The sequence below is a fragment of the Sphaerodactylus townsendi genome, linkage group LG02, assembly GCF_021028975.2.
Source record: "Sphaerodactylus townsendi isolate TG3544 linkage group LG02, MPM_Stown_v2.3, whole genome shotgun sequence".
NCBI lineage: Eukaryota > Metazoa > Chordata > Lepidosauria > Squamata > Sphaerodactylidae > Sphaerodactylus > Sphaerodactylus townsendi.
Window position 1 is genome coordinate 118,255,184 of NC_059426.1, and position 20,693 is coordinate 118,275,876.

The following is a 20,693-nucleotide window of genomic DNA, read 5'->3' on the forward strand; positions in this document are numbered from 1 at the left end:
GGTTATTCAGAAATGTCCATTAGCATTTAACTTTCAGTGGGACACTAGACCACTATATTAAGAGCTTATTCATTTAAACATGTATTTAAACATTTAGACATTTGTTCTTTGTTCAAGGTGGCTCACAATAAGAGTTACAATATTCCCATCTGAAAACGAAACAAAATAACAAACATCAAATCCCAAATTGGTTGTGTTTCAAAAATTGTTACAATGAAATTGTGGGTGACATTTGTAATACAAGTGGCATTTGTAAATTATAAATAACATATTGTGAGTAGGTTTGCCTCCCAAAATGGGCAAGGCTACATCTGTTGATATAAGTCTGCTCATTTTTGCCTCCACAAACTTCACTCACAGAGCTATAGAGCGCAACTGTGGCGAACACAACTGTAGCCAGGGGTCTGCAACCTGCGGCTCTCCAGATGTTCATGGACTACAAATCCCATCAGCCCCTGCCAGCATGACCTCTTGGGAGAGTAATACACAAAATAGCCATCAGTTTCTTAAGTCTGCTTATGTGGTGGCGAACCTTTGGCACTCCAGATGTTATGGACTACAATTCCCATCAGCGCCTGCCAGCATGGCCAATTAGCCATGCTGGCAGGGGCTGATGGGAATTGTAGTCCATAACATCTGGAGTGCCAAAGGTTCGCCACCACGGGCTTATGATCTCCTGGAGTATTTTGTTGACCTTTACTGGAAATCAGTTGGTGCAACAGATGGTTGGTATGATCCAGAAAATTGCCTTGCCATCTAGAGTAGCAAACTATAATTGTGAACCATAACAAAAAAGTTATTCTCAGTAATCAGCAGTAAAAAGAGCATATGAAAGCCAGTGAAACACTCCCTCTAATTCCATACTAAATTTTAAGTAGATGGGAGTAAAGGGAGTTGACCAGTGTAAATAGAAACTTTAAAAAAAATTAAGCTTCATCGTGGTCAGTCTGACCTTTGACAGTCATCTGATTAAACCAGCTCATTCTTCAACAGTAAGCAAAAAAAGAAGAAGCTTAAGCTCAAATAAGTTTTGGGCCACTTTAAAGAAAAACTTGCCAACAACATTACCCCTTCATCCCAGCCACCTCTTTCACTTTCTGATGAACACAGTGATGGTGAGCTCTTGAGGAAGATTTTTATGAAACCTCTTTCCTTTCCTTACAGCCTTGAGTGTTGTAATGATATGGTAACTGTCACCAGAGAGTCTGGAAAATGCGGGTTTGAGTGCTCCTGAATCCATACTGTGTTAAACAAAAGCTGGATGGCCATCTGTCGGGAGTGCCTTGATTGTGTGCTCCTGCATGGCACGGAATTGGACTGGATGGCCCTTGTGGTCTCTTCCAACTCTATAATTCTGTGATTGAAGGTTTCTGCTAAAGGATCCTGAAACAAGGACATTTGCTCATAGAAAATCTATGGCTGTTGACTGTATTGTCAATTAATTGCTAGTTATTGAAGTATTTTTAAAAAAGTTTTACAGTGGGGTGCTCTGTTAGAGAAAATGCACATGTGCTGTCTTCTTCCTTCCCTCAAGGATGCAGTGTAGATTTTCTGCTGGATCTGTGCATGGATTTTACAGATAAGCACTTGTCCATACTAAGGATACCTTTCTCTCTATCGCTACATAATTGCGCTGATTGAATATTTCCACTGAATTCATTAAAACAGGTGAAATATTGGAGATAAGAATTGGCTTTTCCTATTAACTATTTCCTGTGTTTTATGTTTTTTCATAGATTTTCTCACTGGATATTTCTTTTCATCTGGGGTTGGTAATGCATAAGAAGAATTGAAATTATAATGGATTTTAAGTAGTACCATCAAGAAAATAGGCTTTATAATACATTTTATGTCTGACAAGTTGTACACCTTTTTATGTACAACGATGACAACCAGTCATATGAATGGACATGTAACAGAAGATTCAGACAGTGAAGCAAAAAATATGGATCTTGCACCTTTTGAAGAGCCTCAGAAGCATAGAGAAATGGCTGTTGATTGCCCTGGTGATCTGGGCACCAGGATGATGCCACTACGGCGGAGTGCTCAACTGGAGCGAATTCGTCAACAGCAGGAAGACTTGAGACGCAGGCGGGAAGAAGAAGGAAAGAAACAGGAATTGGACCTCAATTCTTCTATGCGGCTAAAGAAGCTGGCTCAAATTCCTCCCAAAACTGGAATAGACAATCCTATGTTTGATACAGGAGAAGGAGTTATCCTGGAGAGCCCGCACTGTGCTGTGAAAGTCTTAGGTACGTGTTACTTGCAAGTGGAATGAAACTTTCATATAGTTTAGGCCTCCTAAAAAACGATTTGCTTTTCTAGGATTGTTAATTTCTACCAAGAAGAAAATCTACCCACCACACTCTTTCCCACAAAAAGATCTAGAGAGTTCTGTGAATTCATCCACTACCATTTTCTGGACCTCTTTCTATTTCCCCGGCCACCCTCCACCCTCCCCAAACACCAAGCTGCCAGGCCTGGCACCAGCCCTTTCAAGCCGCCTCCAACCCTTCCCCCACCCCCAAACACTTTACCTGCTTTGTAGGAAACATAGAGCCATGGGTTGCTCTGTGCCACGGCAGCAGCCACAACAACAAAGGTTTGCAGCCCAGAAGGCGGAATGGGGCAACCTTGCAGAGATTCACCAATGCCATTTGCAACAACTTCCCTTCGAAAGTGAGTCTGACTCGCCCAGTGACCAGCAACTCCTCCCAAACTTCGTTGCTTGTCACTCCTTTGCTGGCTTCCCTTCTCCACTCACTCAAGGACCCAGACACAGCCTTCTTCTAAGCAGCCAATGGCAGCTGGAGCAAAAGAGAGAGGCAAGGAGGGGGAAGAGGAAGAGAGTGTGGAGGGGGAAAGCCCTCCCGCTGGACCACTTTCCATTTGCCCACTCACTCTCCCCCTGCCACAAACACCAAGCCAGACCAGCGGGGCGGCAGCAGCAAACCAGTGCTCTCCTGCTGGACCTGGAAACAGCCTCCCTGTTCCCCCTCCATTCCATTCACCAAGATGGGCCTGTTCACCTACCCCCAACTCACTGCTCACTTGCTCACATACCTGCTCATAGTGCTTTAGCACTATTTTCTACTGTGAAAGCACGTACTCCCAACACACCCTTAATGACTGCACTTCTATCTTTATGTGGGAAAGGGTCATTGAACCAAATGCTTGGATCATGATTGATTGTGGTGATTGAACCAAATGCTTGGATCATAATATGTGATAATAGCATCTTAATTCCCATTAAGAGAGTTCTCAGAATATGGCAGTTGCCCAACATTGGCAGCAGTATTCATTATGGCTACCTCAGATGTGCCTAAGGCTGTTAATATGGCTGTCTAGCAACAACTAATGCTCAGTGCTGTCAGCCAGGAGGGTGGTAGTGAAGTGATGTATGCTGGTTTGACATGAAAGCTTGGAATGGAGATCTGAATCAGAAGGGAGCCCTAGAGATAGGAAAGTTTAATAAATATGGAATCTAGACACAGGTAGGCCAGTGACAAAGGGGAAAGTGGGGGGAACATTCTAGACTAATTGGCAGAGAGGGAGCAGATCAGAGCATTTGAAAGCTTTGTTGTGGGTCAGGGAAGCAGAAGCAGTGTGGTTTCTAGACTAAACACTAGCCATTGATTTGAAACAACCTTTCAAACTTGCCTGCAAGTCTGATAGCTTAGAGTTCAGTAAATGGAAATCCAGTCATACTTGTAGATTAAAACCATGTTTTTGCATATTCTTCAGGGAAAGGTATACTCGTAGTATTTATGTTGCTCTGTTTCGCAGCTGCACAGCTGTAAATATTGGCATAAGTAACACACTTTAGTATTTCTTAAAATGTGCTAAATAAATGTTTTGTTTCATGTCTGTGTTTTTCGGTATTGCCTCTTGGTCCAGCTTGACTTGAAAATATCACAGGATAAAGATGTGATCTAAACTTCAGCCCTTACTTAGTCATGAACTTACTTGGAGTTGTACCTTAGCTCTCTCACAATAAACTCTTTCCACATAATGGTTTGTTTATAAGTTTGCTTATCTATCTCCCTCCTTCTGAAACACTCTGTCAGCTTATATTACAATGTTATCAGGAAGTTGACAGGCAAGGATGAAAATCTTCATGAGATCTGTGTGTGCACTTTATCTGAGAAATCTGGGTGCCTCTTTCTCATCTCCTCGCAGTATAACTACAAACTTCCATCATAGAAATGGAATTTGGGGTGGGAAAGTCATGATTTTTCAGGAAAAATATAGAAGTGTTTTGGGAAATTTAAATATATGTAAAACTCTGCTAAGCTTTTTTGTTAAAACAGTAAGATTATTTATAACTTAAAGTATAACACTGTTATGTGGCATGGAAATTACAAGTACAAGTTCAAAGTTGCAAAGATGCACACTATTTGAGAAAGAGCTATAAACATCTCTTGACATTTATATCTTAATCGTTGCAGTTAGTGTGGTAGGAAAAATAAAGTTGAAATTTGAAAACAAATTCTGTAGTAATCCAACGTACTGTATAAGCATTCTTTTGTCAAAAATAGTCTCATGGATCCCTTCCAATCCAGCTTCCGTGCTGGCTATGGGACCAAGGCTGTATTTGTGGCAGTCATAGAAAAGCTCCTACTCCATCTGGACAGAGGTGGTTCAGTGCTGCTGGTATTGTTAAGTCTCACCACTGCTTTCAATATCAAAAGATCTTGAGTAATATCAGTCAGTCCTTTTGGTCCACCGCCTCACTAAGATAGGGGTACATGGGTCAGCCCTGTGTTGGCTGACCACATTTCTCCGTGACTGGGAACTGCAGGTGGCATTGGGGGGAGAGAACTCCACGTGCCATCCCATAGTTTGTGGGGTGCCAAAGAGGGTGATCCTCTCCCCTATGCTTTTTAACATCTACATGCACTGCCTGGCTAGTCTGATTCAGAGTTTCCGGCTGCGGTGTCACTAGTATGCAGATGACACCCAGCTCATGTTCACGATGGAAAGCCATCCGTCCTCGGCCCCTGGAGCTTTCCAGCGTTGTCTGTAGGCCGTAGCTGGTTGGTTGAGAGCGAGTCGGCTAAAGCTAAATCCAGCAAAGACGGAGATTCTGTGGCTGAATCGGGGAGAGAGGCCGGTGGACTTTTGTCTGCCTACACTGGTCGGAGAGGCCTTACATCTGGCCTTGTCCGTCAAGAGCCTGGGAGTGACCTTGGACCCAGTGTTGTCACTGGAGGTCCAGGCCACTTGAACTGCCCAGATGGCTTTTTACCCTCTGTGGCAAGCACAGCAACTGGCCCCGTGCCTCTCATGCTCTGACTTGGCCACAGTGATCCATGCAACGGTCACCTCCAGATTGGATTATTCTAACTTGCGCTACGCTGGCCTGCCTTTGTCTGTGATCCGGAAACTTTAACTCGTACAACATGCAGCAGCCAGGCTCCTTACTGGAGCATTGAGTTGGGACCGGATCACACCGGTCCAGAACCATCTCCACTGGCTGCCGATCGAGTACCAGATCAAAGTATTGGTTTTAGCCTTCAAGGCTGTGAACTGTCTCGGACCTGCATATCTGAGGGACCACCTCTCACTGTATTGCCCTGCTAGGTTCCTCCATTCTTCAAAGGAAAACCTGCTGGAGGTCCCTGGCCCAAAAGATATCCAGCTGGTCTCCACAAGGGCCAGGGGTTTTATGGCCCTGGCCCCTACCTGGTGGAATAAGCTCCCTAGGGAGATCAGGGCCCTGCAGGATTTACAAGGTTTAACAGGGCCTGCAAGACAGAGCTGTTCTGCTTTTCCATCTGGCCAGCCGGGTTGACTGTTGTACTGATTCCCATATTATATCTGGTCTCCCTTGGGTTCGGAAAAGGGGTGATTTAGCCATCTGTTGCTGTTATTTCTGTTTCTATTGTACTAGTACTATGTTTTTTACTGTACTAGTGTTATGGTTGTTTTTATTATTCTGTTGTTCGCCACCCTGAGCCCTGCGGGGGAGGCTGGGATATAAATTAAAATATAAATAGAGTCTCAGTATGACTATCAGCATATTTGGATATCAAGTTAAAGTAAATATCATTGAAAAAACTTAACTCGTCAGGAATTTGTTATTATTTCCTCCTTCCTTTTCCCTTTCTTCCTCTTCCTCCCTCCTCTGATACACTGGTCTTGAGTCGTATCAGTCAGTCCCATCTAGGAATAAGAGGAAGAAAGAAAGAGGACAGGCTGTACCATACTAGATGCCTTGTCACAGGCTCCCAAACTTTGAGTTACCTGAACTAGGAATTTAGCTAATTTAATAATATCTAGAATCCATTAAAAATTTAGCAAATAAAATATCTAGGAGCAGATCATTTTGTTGGCATATAAGTGGTTTGATCCATTTCTATCTAGCCTTGGACATTGAAATAGAACATATGTCACAATTTTTGTGTTACCCAAACCGTAACTACAATATACATAATATATGACCTTCTTGTAAAAGTAGCTCATTTCATCTTGTCAGTGTAATTGCTTGCCTGTGTCCTGAAAGTGTAAGGTTAGACAAGTATTTTGGGATTGTAAAGAGTGGCGGGATTCTCAGATGGAGAGTAGAGCAAATGCTCCAAGCCCAGGAGATGATACTATTGATGACAGTCTTCATAATCAGTTGCTTCATAGTCTTACAAGCTAAGGACTACCCTAATAAAAAAACTACTTTTTCTGGGCATTGTATGATAATCATTTTTTCTATGATAACCTGATTCCATTTACTGGAGAAATTATCTTGTTTCAGATTGTATACTAAGCTATTATCCTCAGATAATGTTATTCTATGTTTCAGATTTAAATCTAGTATCCAAGCTCAAGATTCAACAAAATGCTGGTCAAGTTCCAATCTGAACAGTACCAGCCACATATTTTGGGATCCTACAGATTTAATGCTAAAATTGTATTAGTGGCCACTCTATAGTCTCATTTATTCTGTGGACCCAGATTCCTGCTCCAGATAGTAGTTGAGGCAATACCTTAGTATTGAAATCAGTCATCCCTGCTGAAAGCTACTGTTCACTTTCACTAATGAAAAATTGTTTTATTGCTGTGCTAGGGCAGGCCACTGATGCCATCACTTCTTTATACTGAGGATTCCAAATTAAATACCTGTCGAAAATTACCCCCAGATATTTAGCCTGTTTGTTATTATCAAACTCATCATAGCATTTTAATTTCAAGGATAAACATCTTTTTGAAAATATTAATTGCTTAATTCTGTAGATTGTCTTGAATAAAAATTTTATTCTATACATCTTGAGTAAAACATGCCTTGAAAAGCATTTCAATAGTTTGAAAACAAAATATTTTGTAATAGTTTTTTTCAGTGCTCCCCAATATTTCCTTTGGGGTGGGATGTTCTTCCTAATTTTTCTGGTTTGGTTCACTTTTACATCACCTCTGCTCAGCACAAATGAACAAGCAGATGTTACACATTGTATTGCTTCCAATTCAAAGGTTAACCCCTGGAGAGCTATGAGCACTACTACACTGGTGATATCTGAGCACACAGAAAAGAGAACACCTACAGTAAGTTTGAACTTCAGACTGTGGTTTGATGTTAAAGTAAAGGGCAATAGATATCAATGAGTATAAAGATGGTTTAATAGGGTTGTTGAGTTGAGAAGGGTAATAGCGTAATAACCAGTGGGGTACAGTGGTTAGAATATTGGATTAGGACCAAGAAGACAAAAGTTTAAATCCTCACACTTGTATAACACTTACCGGGTAACCTTAGGTTTGTCATTATTTCTCAGCCGAATCTAGCTCTTAAGGTTACCGTGAGGATAAAATGGTGGGGGAGAGAGAGAATTATGTGCTCTTTGGAAGGACAGGATCTTTATATCTAATAAGTAAGAGCTATACCTCTTTCTGATACAAGAAATTTGCACAATAGGACCTCTCATGGTTGTCATTTAGGGTTTTGGGGGTTACTGTCTCCGGAAGTAAAGATCCCCTTTAATTGTAATGACTAACAGCTCCTGGACTATCATAAATCTGTCAACTTTTCTTTTCAAACCATCTATGGTAGTGACCATCACTACATCACTTGCACTGAATTTTATGATTTAGTTACTCATTAAATGAAGAAGTATTTAATTTTTTCTGTCCTAATTGCCCATCACTTTAACATCAGATCATAGCTGGCAGTCTAAACTTAGGTGTTATCATCTTTGTGTGCTCACATTCCATTTTAGATGAAATCATAATTTGTTGTTTCATGTCTAACAGCAAACTAAGAAAAGCAGGGGAGGAGGAAGTATATGAGCCTTGAAATTCCTTGTGTTGCATCAAAACATGGTTTGGAGTTGCATGTGAATCATGCCATTGTCAAGAGTGAAGAGAGATTCTCTGCAGATATAGAACAATCTCCAAAATACAACCTAGGCAGATTGTACTGGCATTGGTTATCATCTAATCTAGTTTCACCTGTAGTGCAACTTGTGTCAGTTCCTGGGTGGCAAGCCACTTTGAAGTCACTGCAGCAGCCACTTGGAAGATATTTCCAAACACGTTTATCAATTGACCATATGTTAACCTGCTGTGTGAACAGTGCCTTACAGCTCAGTACAACAGCTTCAGCAGTCTGGAATTCTCTTGTTCTTGAGACTCCTAAAATTGATACCAAACTTACATCCTTTTCTTCCTTTAATCTCTGATTCATATGCAAATGGGCCAACTAGAGAAAAGTATTGTTCTAATCCTGTTATAAAAGCTGTCCATTCCCAAGCTTGAATCCTTCAACAGGTATTCTGGCTAGTTTGTAGGCAACTGCTTGGGATGATGCAGAAGCAAGAAAATACTGAGCACTCACTGAAAACCAAGCCTTAATATATGTAAATAATAGACCAGAATGACTTCAGCACTACATCTGAGTGCATTTCCACCAGAGAGATGGTACAACATCTTGGCTAATAGCAGTGGTGTTCTCCTTGCATGTTTGGTCTCCAGCACAATCCACACATCCATATCAAAAGCTAAGCATGACTAAGTCAAACTGTCTCTCATACACATACCGGTACATGTCTTGTATTTTGCTGACACTATGAAATTCCTAGCCTTTTGCCACTGTGTTTATAAATGCATATAGTATCAAAAGTTTTACCATTGTTGTTTTCTAATAATCCTTATGTTAATAAACAAGAGCAAAAGACTTGGGATACCTCTACCCAAAAAGTGTAGTTACAGAGTATTGTGATACAGCTTCTAAGAAACCATCATGTACAGACTGATTAAGGGGAGTGTGGGGGTGGAACTCTGAACTTCAGGTGAAGCTAAAGTCAGAAAAGACGTAACTTTCATATCTTTATCAAATTTTGCTCCAGAAGAGCATAAGTAACATGGTATGAAATTCCAGCCATAACAATCTTAATTTTTAACATTCTTTTTGGCTGGGTAACAATTGTGACACGGTTGAATAAAATGAACCAAGGATAAATGAGCAATACTAGTTTTTGGTGTTCTACATTTGAGGAACCAATTTATAAGCAATATATCCAGGTTTTTGAATAAATGAAAAGTAGATTTTAAATATATTTTGATGCTGAAGAATCATGAAGAGTGACCCTAATTTGACCTGTGAATATTAAAAATCTTGAAATCATAAAAAGAGTAAAGTTTCTATTTTCATGTAAGCCTACTTTCCTTTTCTGGGTTTATGAGTCAAGGATTTGATGCTCCATTGAAATTCAAAACAATATTTTCGGTTCTTCTGAAGGCTTTCATGCTGTGACTCAAGATACAAAATACAGGCCACAATCAGACAGCGAAAGACATTCAATAAATAATGTGATAGGATTTTCAGTTCAGAAAAAATATAGTACTTCACTAAGCATGTGACTTCCTTCACTGTATTGTCACAAGAGAACAAACTTATCCTTAACGATTATAAATTAGTTGAGTTCTCCCTACGTTCATGAACAATGAATAAAATAATAAATAAAAGTGAGTCTTTCTAATAAATAATACCTCTTGACCCTGTCTCGGTGATTTCTCCTCAGGATGCAGGTAGAGTTTTTGTGATAAGGAATAAGGCAAAGAAATTCAGAAGATTAAGTTGTTCAGATGTGTTCAGCTCATCTCCTGAATTCTATTTCATGCCAGAACTTGAAAACAAAGTCATCCATTTGCTAACTGATTGCATTGTCACAAAATAAAGAATGTCTCTGTTGTTAGATTAGCTGGTATTCCTTATCCTCCCTATCTTGAAAAAGAATCCTCCCTTAAACTTATATGTCTTTCCCTTTCCCTGCTCTTGGGATTGGATTGGATATCTTCTGTATCTGCCAGAAAAAGGTGCAGTTTAGCTCGTAATAGAAAATAAAAGGCATATTGGGTGGAGAAATGTACTTTGCTATTTATCTAATAATAGTGTTGAGAATAAACCTGGCCTTTTTGTAAGCAGAACTACCTCTTTTTTTAAGCAAAAAAAAGTGAGTAATATGTTCAAAGTACTTTAGCATGCACATGGGGGAGAGGGTCGCTGAGGTTTTTAGAGCTCCTTGAGCTTTGTGTGGTGTTGCTGTGAAATACAATGTTAGGAGATAGTTGCTAGAAAAGGGGAACTGAAAAGCACTTTTTATTCTGACTAGTGATTCATTTAATTGAGAAGAGTTGTTTACGGTATTTGTAAGGAGGTGTTAAATGTTAATGCACGAAGAAGCACTTTAGTTGAGAAATATGAGAACTAGTATAACATCCCTTTTTTTAAAAGCAAGGCAGTGTAGTATGGTGATCAAGAGTTTCAGTCTGTATCTGGGAGATCCAGGTTCGAATTCCCACTCACGCCATGGAAGCTTGCTGGGTGATCTTTGGCTAGTTGCCCAACTTCACAGAATTGTTGTGAAGATAAAATGGAGAAGAGGAGAATGCTGTAAGCCACTTTGGGTTCACACTGGGGGAAGAAGCAGGGTACTAATGAATTGAATTAAAAAATAGCAGTAAATCTGGAATTAAGCATGTCTTATTATCTGGCCCGTGACATTTGTTCGTTTATTTTGCTTTTCAACCGTCAGTCTTCTTGCAGTCTCTCCTAAACGTCTCTAAAAGTTCTGGCTTTGTGGGAGGAGAAAGATGCACCTTCAGTTTCTTGCAACTCAGTTCTGTGGAACTTCTTAAACTTTCATGGTACAGGCTGTAGGTTGCCTCGCTGTGCCTTAGATGAGAGCTTAATAAGTAGGGTGTGGTGAGACCTTTAGCAAGGAGTCAACAGTCACTTTTTGTAGCTCTTTGAGCTTTGTGGGGTGCTGCTCTGATGTGTTCCCCAGTTCTGAAAGGGCACAAGGACTGTGATACAGAGACTTTGATGGCAAGAGGCGGCTACACAAAAGAGACAAATTGCTGAGAATGTTATAGTTAGGTTTTTTGTGTGTATTCAGATTTTTGAAAAAGATATTTTAGAAGTGCTGAAATGTATGCAAAGAAATTAGATGACAGTCCCTGTCTATTATTTTGCTTTGTGTAATAATATTAAATTTAACAGAATTTGATAACTATTTCAAGACACAAGCCATTTTTGCCATTGATTTTTAAGAAATACCACCTAATTCTACATATTTTTCTTTAAAAAGTAAAATAAATATTTTATGTTCTGATGCTTATTTTATCATTCTTTCGTGATCCCTTTCATATTGTAAGATTTATGATGTGCTATGGAACTATAGAACATTCGGTGCTTCATCTTTTCCTCTTTTCCTTCCATAATTAAACTATTTGGCTTTTAGCCAGAAAAAAATAGATGTGACTTTACTTCATTACTGTTGTCACCTGTGCACAATTTTCTTCCTTTTGTATGGTTTTCTGGATATAATTATCAGTGTTGATAACTTTTATGTTCAGAATAATTAATTTAAGTCAAAAGAGGGATTGCAGTTTAGAATGAACTGTTTTGTGTAGATTAGTGGCTGTTAACCTGCTTTTAATAGTATGAGGCACCTAATGAAGTGGCTTTAATGTTTCCTGAGGAATAGGATCATGAAGCAGGTGCTACCTCCCTCCTCCACCAACCAAGACCTGAAAAGGTTGAATGCCTCCTGACAGCGGAACTGCACTGAATCAAATTGATTTTGTTGGGGTTATGGCACTGTTAATGCCATCTCATCCCATTGTGATTTGAAACAAAAGGAATGTTTAAAAAGAACTGCTTTATTCTAATTCCCAGAGTGTGGCAGAAGTAGGAGATTTTACTCTTACTTTTACAATGTCAATATGTTATTACCTAACCTAGGCATTCTATCACTCACATATATGCTCATCACTACAATTCGTATTCATTTTATTGCTGCTGTCCTTATAATTCCTTTGTTTTTTTCTTTGGCTGTTAGACTTTTACATCATTTCTATGTATCATTTTCATATTGCTGGTCTATGACTGTAATTAAAAGTGAAGTGAAAGCTCATTACTACATGCAATTATATTTCCATGTTCATCTGTGGGACAATTTGTTTATACTGTATTGTCCCAAAGTAGCATAGATTGAGAAGGTAGAGCCCACTTTCAGAAACTTTGGGAGAAACAGTCTGTTAACGATAGACTGTATATAATGATTATTAGATGTCTCTTTTGACTGTCTTCCTGTCCATGCTAGGGAACAGCATATGTGTCTCATCTTGAAATAATATACCAAAAATGCACAGAATAAATATGTTATGTATTGAACAGTTCTAAATGTTAGCTGAAATTGATGGGAATAGCACAAATAATTTGAGGTGCAATTTTGGCTTCCAGTCTTTCTGCAAAGGCTTATATATTTCTTTGCTTTTTATCTTTTTGTTTTGCTCTTAGAAGTCAGGGTTTTCATCATTGCAGAAATAACTAATTCTGCATTAAAGATTGCTGATGCAGTCAAAGGGCTACTTACAATGCACTGCGAGTGGAAAAGTTACAACATATCTGATAGCTAGACCCTCCAGCTTACTGTTTTTTGTCCTGCTTATCCAAGCTAACTAATATGTATTGGTTTCCTTTTCAGAAGTTGATGAGCTGCTATCTTCTCTTAAACATGTCCAGCATACTCTGGTAGATCCTCAAAGCCAAGAGGAAATTGCTCTAATATTGCAGCTAGTCCAGAACACTGACTTCCAAAATGCATTTAAGATACACAATGCCGTTACCGTTCATATGAATAAAGCAAGTCCTCCATATCCTTTAATCTCCAACGCACAGGAGCTTGCACAAGAGGTATGTATTTTGTGCCTTTTCTCTAGTAGTACTAATGGTAAACTTTTGTCAAAACAGCCCGCCATACTGGTAGGTACATCATTATGAACATGATGAATGTGAACATATGCATATATATTATCTGTTTTCTTTTGAAAGAGAACAACTTTAAAATTTGGAAACTGTTTATCTGTTAAACAATGAATCCAGGGTCATAAACAAACGATCTTAATTTTGCTTTGTACGTTGTCTTTTAATTTTTGTATTTTATTTTAAATCTTTGTACTATGCCATTAAAGGTTATCTGTGTTTTGTTCAGAACAAAATTGTGCTTTGTATTGACATCTTACAAAGGAACTATATCAGATATAAGATGAACCAACATAATAACAAGCACAGGTTTAACTTTTTTCATTATTTCGCTTGCCATCCAAATGGATGGCTGACATAGAAGTAAGCTTTACCTTTCTGTTAACATTATTTGAATGGCAATCACTAGGTAGTTAAGTTGGAGAACTGTGTTAATTAGTAACTATACAGCATTTTGGGGAGTTTAAAGTTGTTCAGATTATAGTAAAGTAACTTTTTTGCAGATTTATTGAATTATGTATTTTCACATGCCCGTACTATTCATTCTATCGTAACTAGAATATTGTGTCTTAATTTCTCGGCATGTCTTGTGTTCAAGTTCTGAAACAACTGCAACAAAAACCCAAGCCCAGCAGGACTTTAATGACTGCTGTAGAATGGTTAGGTACTTTTATTAACAGGTCCTGTATGAAAGTGAGTGAGCACAAATAAAGAGAAAAGCTGACTAGTGAGTGATGGCTGTAATTCATTATATTTTTCAGATCAGCCTCAAGCTTGTCTTCAGTAACTCCTCAGAAAGGTTGCTTTTTATCAGTTGCTGCATGAATATGAAGGGGGCTTAGAACATATGCACTCTAATCTATATCTCTGTTTCTTGGATCAAAAGATAATTTATATCTTCTAAAAACAGACATGATCTCTAGAGAACTAGATCTAGTTTTCATTTCTTCCATCAGTTGTGTACTGGTGGTTTTAAAATACTTCATACCGTGTTTCCCCGAATATAAGACAGTGTCTTATATTAATTTTTGCTCCCAAAGATGCGCTATGTCTTATTTTCAGGGGATGTCTTATTTTTCCTGTGTTCTTTTCGTCGGGCATGCTTCCAAACAAAAACTTTGCTATGTCTTACTTTCGGGGGATGCCTTATATTTCGCACTTCAGCAAAACCTCTACTATGTCTTATTTTTCGGGGATGTCTTATATTAGGGGAAACAGGGTAGTAACCTGGAATTTTCTACCCCTCCCCCCGGTGTAATTGTTTCCATTTAGCATATTTCAGGCAAACGGACTGATATAGTGTATGGGTAGATTACAATTTCAGCCTATGCAGACTACTGCGTTAAACTATTTTACTTTGTGTTGCATTATAGTATCCTGTTAAGCTTAGACAAAATACCAGTTTGCAAACACTTTTCAGATACGATATAATGTGTCATGGTAATATGGAATTAAAGAATTAGGGAACAGGTGTGAAAAGATTATGTGTAATACCTTTTTAAGGGAACTGCCAACCAGTGCATTTAAATGATTTTGTAAAGAATCCCGAAATTGCTTTTAAACTGAGAATGTGCAGAAGAAGTTTGGAATTCCTGTGGAGGCTGCTGTTGATAGAGAATTACAGAACGGCTTGGGTGAATGCATGGATTCTGTGCACACCTCCTTCTGGAATGTGATCTTACTGATTAATTGATCAGAGGTTAAAAATTCAGAAGAAAATGTGTTGTTAGCTTTACCATTTAAGTTCTGAAGAATATTTCGGTAGGGTTAAGTCTTAAGTACCTTCTCAGTTATTGTTTGGGGCAAATAAGTAATTTTAATACAGCAAAGAAAATATGATTTATCTGTTTCTTGAAACTTTAATTTAATTAGAAGGCTGAGTAAAGCATGCAGGCTTAAGGAATTTATGAGATTAACTCCCTAAAATAATGTGGTGCACTCTGTGTCTGGTATAAAAATAGCTGTTGAACATCAAATTTAATTAAAATGATTAAGCCAGTTAAACGTGACAAAAATGTAGCCAGGATTACTGAAACATGGTCTGACTGGCCCTCAAAGATAATTTGATGCAACGATCAATCTGGTAGCTTGACATGGAAGACCCTGTAGTATGCCAACAAGATATGTTTCACATAGTGAATAGATCTTTTTAAACACAGTGCTTAGGTGGCAGTAGGTATCACATTTTTCAGGGCGTAATACTTTTTAAACCCAAAAGCCCACAGCTTCATATGTTTCTGTTAATTATAAGGTTAAAACCAAGTATATCTACTAGCTTCAGTAGAACTTATTTCTTCCAAAACATGTAATTTAAAATATTGAGCAACTTGACTGAGAACGTTAGACATTTTTAACAGAACCTTTTTCCAAACATTCTGATATTTGCTCAGCAGTTTCATGTGTCTCCATAGCATGGACTTGACTGCACTGACTTGTTTCCTTAGCATTAATGGTTCATGCTATCTGTGCTCACTGTGAAATTGTCTCCACATTATGCAATAGTTATTGCTAAAGGAAGAAAGAGGCAGTGTGAACCCAGCATACCTGGAACAGAACTGGACGTTTAGAAAGACAATATAGTAACTTGCAAAAGTCTGGTGGCACTTTACAGTGCACTCCTGAGGATTGGGGGAACTGCTCATGATGCAGTGTGACCCTGTCCTGGTGTAAGGGCACTTATGCCGGCACTTTTGAGTCTCTAAACACTTTGGGACTGAGTACCTGAAGGACCGCCTCCTATCATGCTGTCCAGCCTGCCTCTTGAGATCCTTTTTCTAAGCACTGCTGTGTGTTGTCCCACCTGCAGAAGTGAGGCAGATGGCAGCCAGAAATGGGGCTTTTTCAGTGGTGGCACCTCACCTGTGTAATATCCTCACCCTTGAGGCTTGCGTGACACCTACCTTTGTGTCCTTTAGACACTAGTCCAAAATATTTATTTTTACCCCAAATTGTTGTATACTGTTCATTTCTAGCTTGTTGATAATTGTTGTTTTTTATTATTTTATTAGACTGGTCTATGGCAAGGTGGTATTAACATTTTCTAAATAAACAAACTAGGTCAGGAGGTAATTGTGATCCAGTCTGATCAAGTTTGCCACTCTGTTCACTGGCTGCCGTCCAGAATCAAGAAAGCAGAGTGAGCAGCTTTCTCCCCTCTTCACTTTTGTATTGTTGAAAGCTACTGATGGTGAATCAGACCATGAACCACAGTAGTTCAAAGGGAGGTGATCTCTCTCTCTCTCCCTTTGAAATGCAAAAATGATAACCCATTTGCAGCTCAGTTTTCCTAGAATGATTTTACATGTCTGACTGCGTTTACTTGAACATCTTTTTTCCATTACTTCTGTAAATTTTGTGATTTTTTTTCATTGCACTATGCCAAAATATAAACTCGCGTTGTCATTTCTGCATTGTTGTATCTTTATTTGTTTAATGAGATGGGTCAGATTGTAATTTATTATTATTTATTAATTAGGTTTATAGACCGCCCTCCCCCAAAGGGCTCAGTAAGGCTAGGAAATTAACTCTTTAACAAAATAATGTATTAAACCAGTATCAATCATATTTAAAAAATGATTCCGCACCTTTCTAGCTGTTACCCCTTCATCAATCTTTGAGTGGAACTGCAAGTTATGCCAGCAAGCAGAGCTGGGTGTGCAATGGTAGGATGGATTTTCAGGGGAAAGATACCCTGCTAATCCATTCCAGCCTGCCATTTTACCCTGCAAATTCTATCTGGGGTCAGATTCCCCTGTGCCAACTTATTTTTTTAATTTGGAACAAAAATAGTGGCAAAAGTGATGGGGGAAAGGTTACAGGGGAGAAGCAGTCTCCCATTGGAGGGAGGTTAGGCAGTCTCCACCTGCCATTTCTCCCTTCAGCTGATTAAAAAAAATAAGTCTAAGAATCTGCATTTGCTGATATAATATAAAAAGGGCAATATGCTTGGAGAGGGCCATAGTATCAATTTTTGTTGTTCTTCTTCTTATCAGGTACAGTGTGTGCTGAAACCAAGCCATCAGAAAGATGGACTGGAACTTAATTCTTTATTGAATGCTCCTCATATTCAGGTAGGAACAACTGATTATCTATACTTTTAAATAATTCCCTCAAGATGTGTGTATATTTCAGACTCTTATGGTAAACTTTTCTGGCCACAATCAGTGGTGGGATTCAAATAATTTAACAACTGGTTGTTTATAAGCACCATTTTAACAACCAGTTCTGCTGAAGTGGTTCGAACCTGCTGAATCCCACCACTGGCCATAACCCATAATAAGTGCACACTAGGCAGACTAGCTTGAGTTTTCCTTGATAGTTTTCTGTGTTGTGAAAACAAATCATTTTGATGTATTGTCGAAGGCTTTCATGGCTGGAATCACTAGGACGTTGTGGGTTTTCCAGGTTGTATGGCCGTGTTCCAGTAGTATTTTCTCGTGACATTTCATGAGCATCTGTGGCAGGCATCTTCAGAGGATCTTGTAGCTACCGGATCCTCTGAAGATACCAGCCACAGATGCAGGCGAAACATCAGGAGAAACTACTACTGGAACATGGCCATACAACCCAGAAAACCGACAATGTCCTAGTAAATTATTTTGAACTAAATTAGAAAATCTGTCTCTGACACTGAAAATGCTATGCAGTAAACATCAAAATTCTAAAATGTGTACTGTTTCTATAGTATGCACACTTTTTTCTTTGCATCATGACTCATATGACTGAATTATTATAAACTCCATCTCAGACACCCCATTCTTCCATAGTTGCACCGAGAATGTTCAGTGGGCTTGCCTTCATTGTGTAGCTACACCTGAAAGTGCAAGTGGCAGCATTTTCTATCACATTAACTTTCATAGTTCACATTGCTAAAATCACAGCATCTTGTTTCTTGGGTGTGGTTCTGGTTTACAGTCCTATTTAATACAAGAGGCAGCTTTCCTAAATCTCATAGCTTATGAGTTAGATTTATATTTGCTTGGTGGAATTTTTAAACTCAAATGTATGCAAGCTTAATTTTGTACAAACTGAGCTCAGCATAAGATTATAATGTTTTCTATAAATGGATTTGTTTATTTTACACCAGGCACTGCTGTTGGCTCATGATAAAGTTGCTGAGCAGGAAATGCAACCAGAGCCATTACCAGATGAAAAGATTTATGAGAATGTTGGTCTGTATGGAGGAGAGACCGTTAAAATAGTTCGCATTGAGAAGGCTAGAGATATTCCATTGGTAAGTATAATAATATAACTCATGGAAAGATCTTGGGGTTGGTGTGGCCCATTTCTGGACTTTTTGATGATTGCTCCAATATTTTGGAATAGACTTCAGGTTGAAGTCAGAACTGTCTGCTCCATGTGTGTTTTTAGAAAACGTATAAGATTAGGTTTGGAAGGTGATTCTATTCAAGGTCCTTGGAAGAAGAATTTTTAAGGCTCTTACTGCCATATCTGGGTATTCCGTAATGGGCAACCAAACCTAATACATGACTGGAGATGCGTTCTTTAGGAAAAACAAGCTAGGATGCAGGTTTTTCAGTATTCCATATAAATAATACTAAAGTTCTGTATGTGTCCGAGTTTATATTACAGACCAATAACCAGCAGTTCTGTTGCCACACTATAGTCAGAGCCTACTGGGTAGTCTCTGTTACAGAAGAAAGGGGTAAATGGTGTCTTTTCTTGCTGGAAAACTCCCTTAAACCAAGAGTTCTGTAGAAAATACACTGGTTACTTGCTATCACCACTCAGGGCCTCCTGAGAACATCTAAACCCATGGTGGCGAACCTTTGGCACTCCAGATGTTATGGCCATGCTGGAAGGGGCTGATGGGAATTGTAGTCCATAACATCTGGAGTGCCAAAGGTTCGCCACCACTGATCTAAACTGAATCACTGATCTAAACTGAATCACTGAGAAGACACTTCCATCTCAGCACTAGAGCAATAACAAAGTGACAGGGTAGAAACCCTAGAAAATAAGTTATAACCAAGCTGGTAGCACCTGCTTTATTTTACTTTATTGCAATTTTATCCTGTTCTAACCCAGCCAAGGCTAGGTTCAGGGTAGCTCCCAACATGGTAGAACATGCGCAATTCAATATACAGTACAGATTAATATAATAAAATAAAATAGTTAAATACTTATCCCTGGCTCATTCCGCACAAGCAGAATAATGCACTTTCAAACTGTTTTCAGTGCTCTTTGAAGCTGTGCGGAATGGCAAAATCCACTTGCAAACAGTTGTGAAAGTGGCTTGAAAACACATTATTTTGCGTGTGCGGAAGGGGCCCCTGTCAATAATTCAAAATGTAAAGTTACAAGGGAGTGGTGCCTTAGCGTTCTTTGCCTTATTTTCCAGCAGGGAGCACATTTCATAATCCAGCTTCATCATTGTAGCTCATCCACTTATTTTTAGCCTATTCAAGAGCGGGGAGAAAGAGGGAGATACAAAGAGGGGGAAGAGATGAAGACATAAAGGGAGGGGGCAAAGAAGGGAAAGGGATGGGGAGAGGAAAAGGTTGAGAGGAATAAAGAGGGGGAAGGAAAAGGGAGGACAGATAGTTGACTTAATCATATTGCCTCAAGTCTGGCAGAATATCTCGACCTTACAGGCCCTGTGGAACTATACTACATCCCACAGGGCCCTGGTCTCAAATGCCGGAGAGTTCCACAGGGCAGGGGCCAGGGCCAAAAAAAACCCTGGCACCTGTTGAGACTAGTCAAATCTCTTTTGGGCCAGGAACCTCCAGAAGGTTACTAGTAGATGAGCGTAATGCTCTTCAGTGGTGATACTGCAGTCTATGCAGTCTAGCGGCCTGTGGGGAAAACATTAAGAAAATATTCCAAAAAATAAATTGTACTAAGCAAAGGCAGGAAAATTGCCTTTTAAAAAGTTTATTATAAAAGAGAGAAACAAGGAAAAGGGTAGTTGAATTCCAAAGGTGGTAGATTTTGTTTTACACCTTTCTCAATCTATGCTTGGCATCTCCCTGACTAGAGGGTCTGACATATGACTTCCCTCCACTCCCCCTCATTCCAAAGTTCATAAGGAAACTTAGATACAAGAAGATCTCAAACTGCTATTTGATTCCATTCCAAGCAAGAGACTGTGGATTAAGCTACAAGACTCTTCAACTAATAAAGCAGTTGTTGTAACTAATTAAGTTGTTGTATTTTAAATCTTCTGCCCTGCTACATGCTGCTATTGAAGAACAATGACCTGATGAACTCTCTTTGTAGAAGTGTGTGATACAAGGTATTCTATTGAATGCACACTTATTTGCTATTTATGTAACTGTTCAACCCCTCATCTGTCCCGTTACATAAGATATGTGCCAGTGCTGGGGTTGGCATGAAAGCCAATGGCAAGACACGGGGGCCAGTTTCTGAAATGTGCCCTACCATTCTGTATTGGTATCAAAGACAGTTCAGACTAAGA

General features: G+C 39.2%; 1 protein-coding gene across 2 annotated transcripts in view; it reads left to right on the forward strand.

The window, feature by feature from the left end:
• Positions 1 to 20,693, forward strand: part of PALS1 (protein associated with LIN7 1, MAGUK p55 family member) — a 68,206-nt gene that overhangs the window by 22,601 nt on the left and 24,912 nt on the right. The window contains exons 2-5 of one of the 2 annotated variants that reach the window (XM_048483984.1): positions 1,737 to 2,252; positions 12,975 to 13,183; positions 17,245 to 17,322; positions 18,339 to 18,485. In XM_048483984.1, the coding sequence (XP_048339941.1) occupies positions 1,850 to 2,252; positions 12,975 to 13,183; positions 17,245 to 17,322; positions 18,339 to 18,485 (837 nt within the window). In that variant the 5' untranslated portion in view covers positions 1,737 to 1,849. The remainder of the gene's footprint in view (positions 1 to 1,736; positions 2,253 to 12,974; positions 13,184 to 17,244; positions 17,323 to 18,338; positions 18,486 to 20,693) is intronic. The other variant, XM_048483985.1, reaches the window with a different exon arrangement.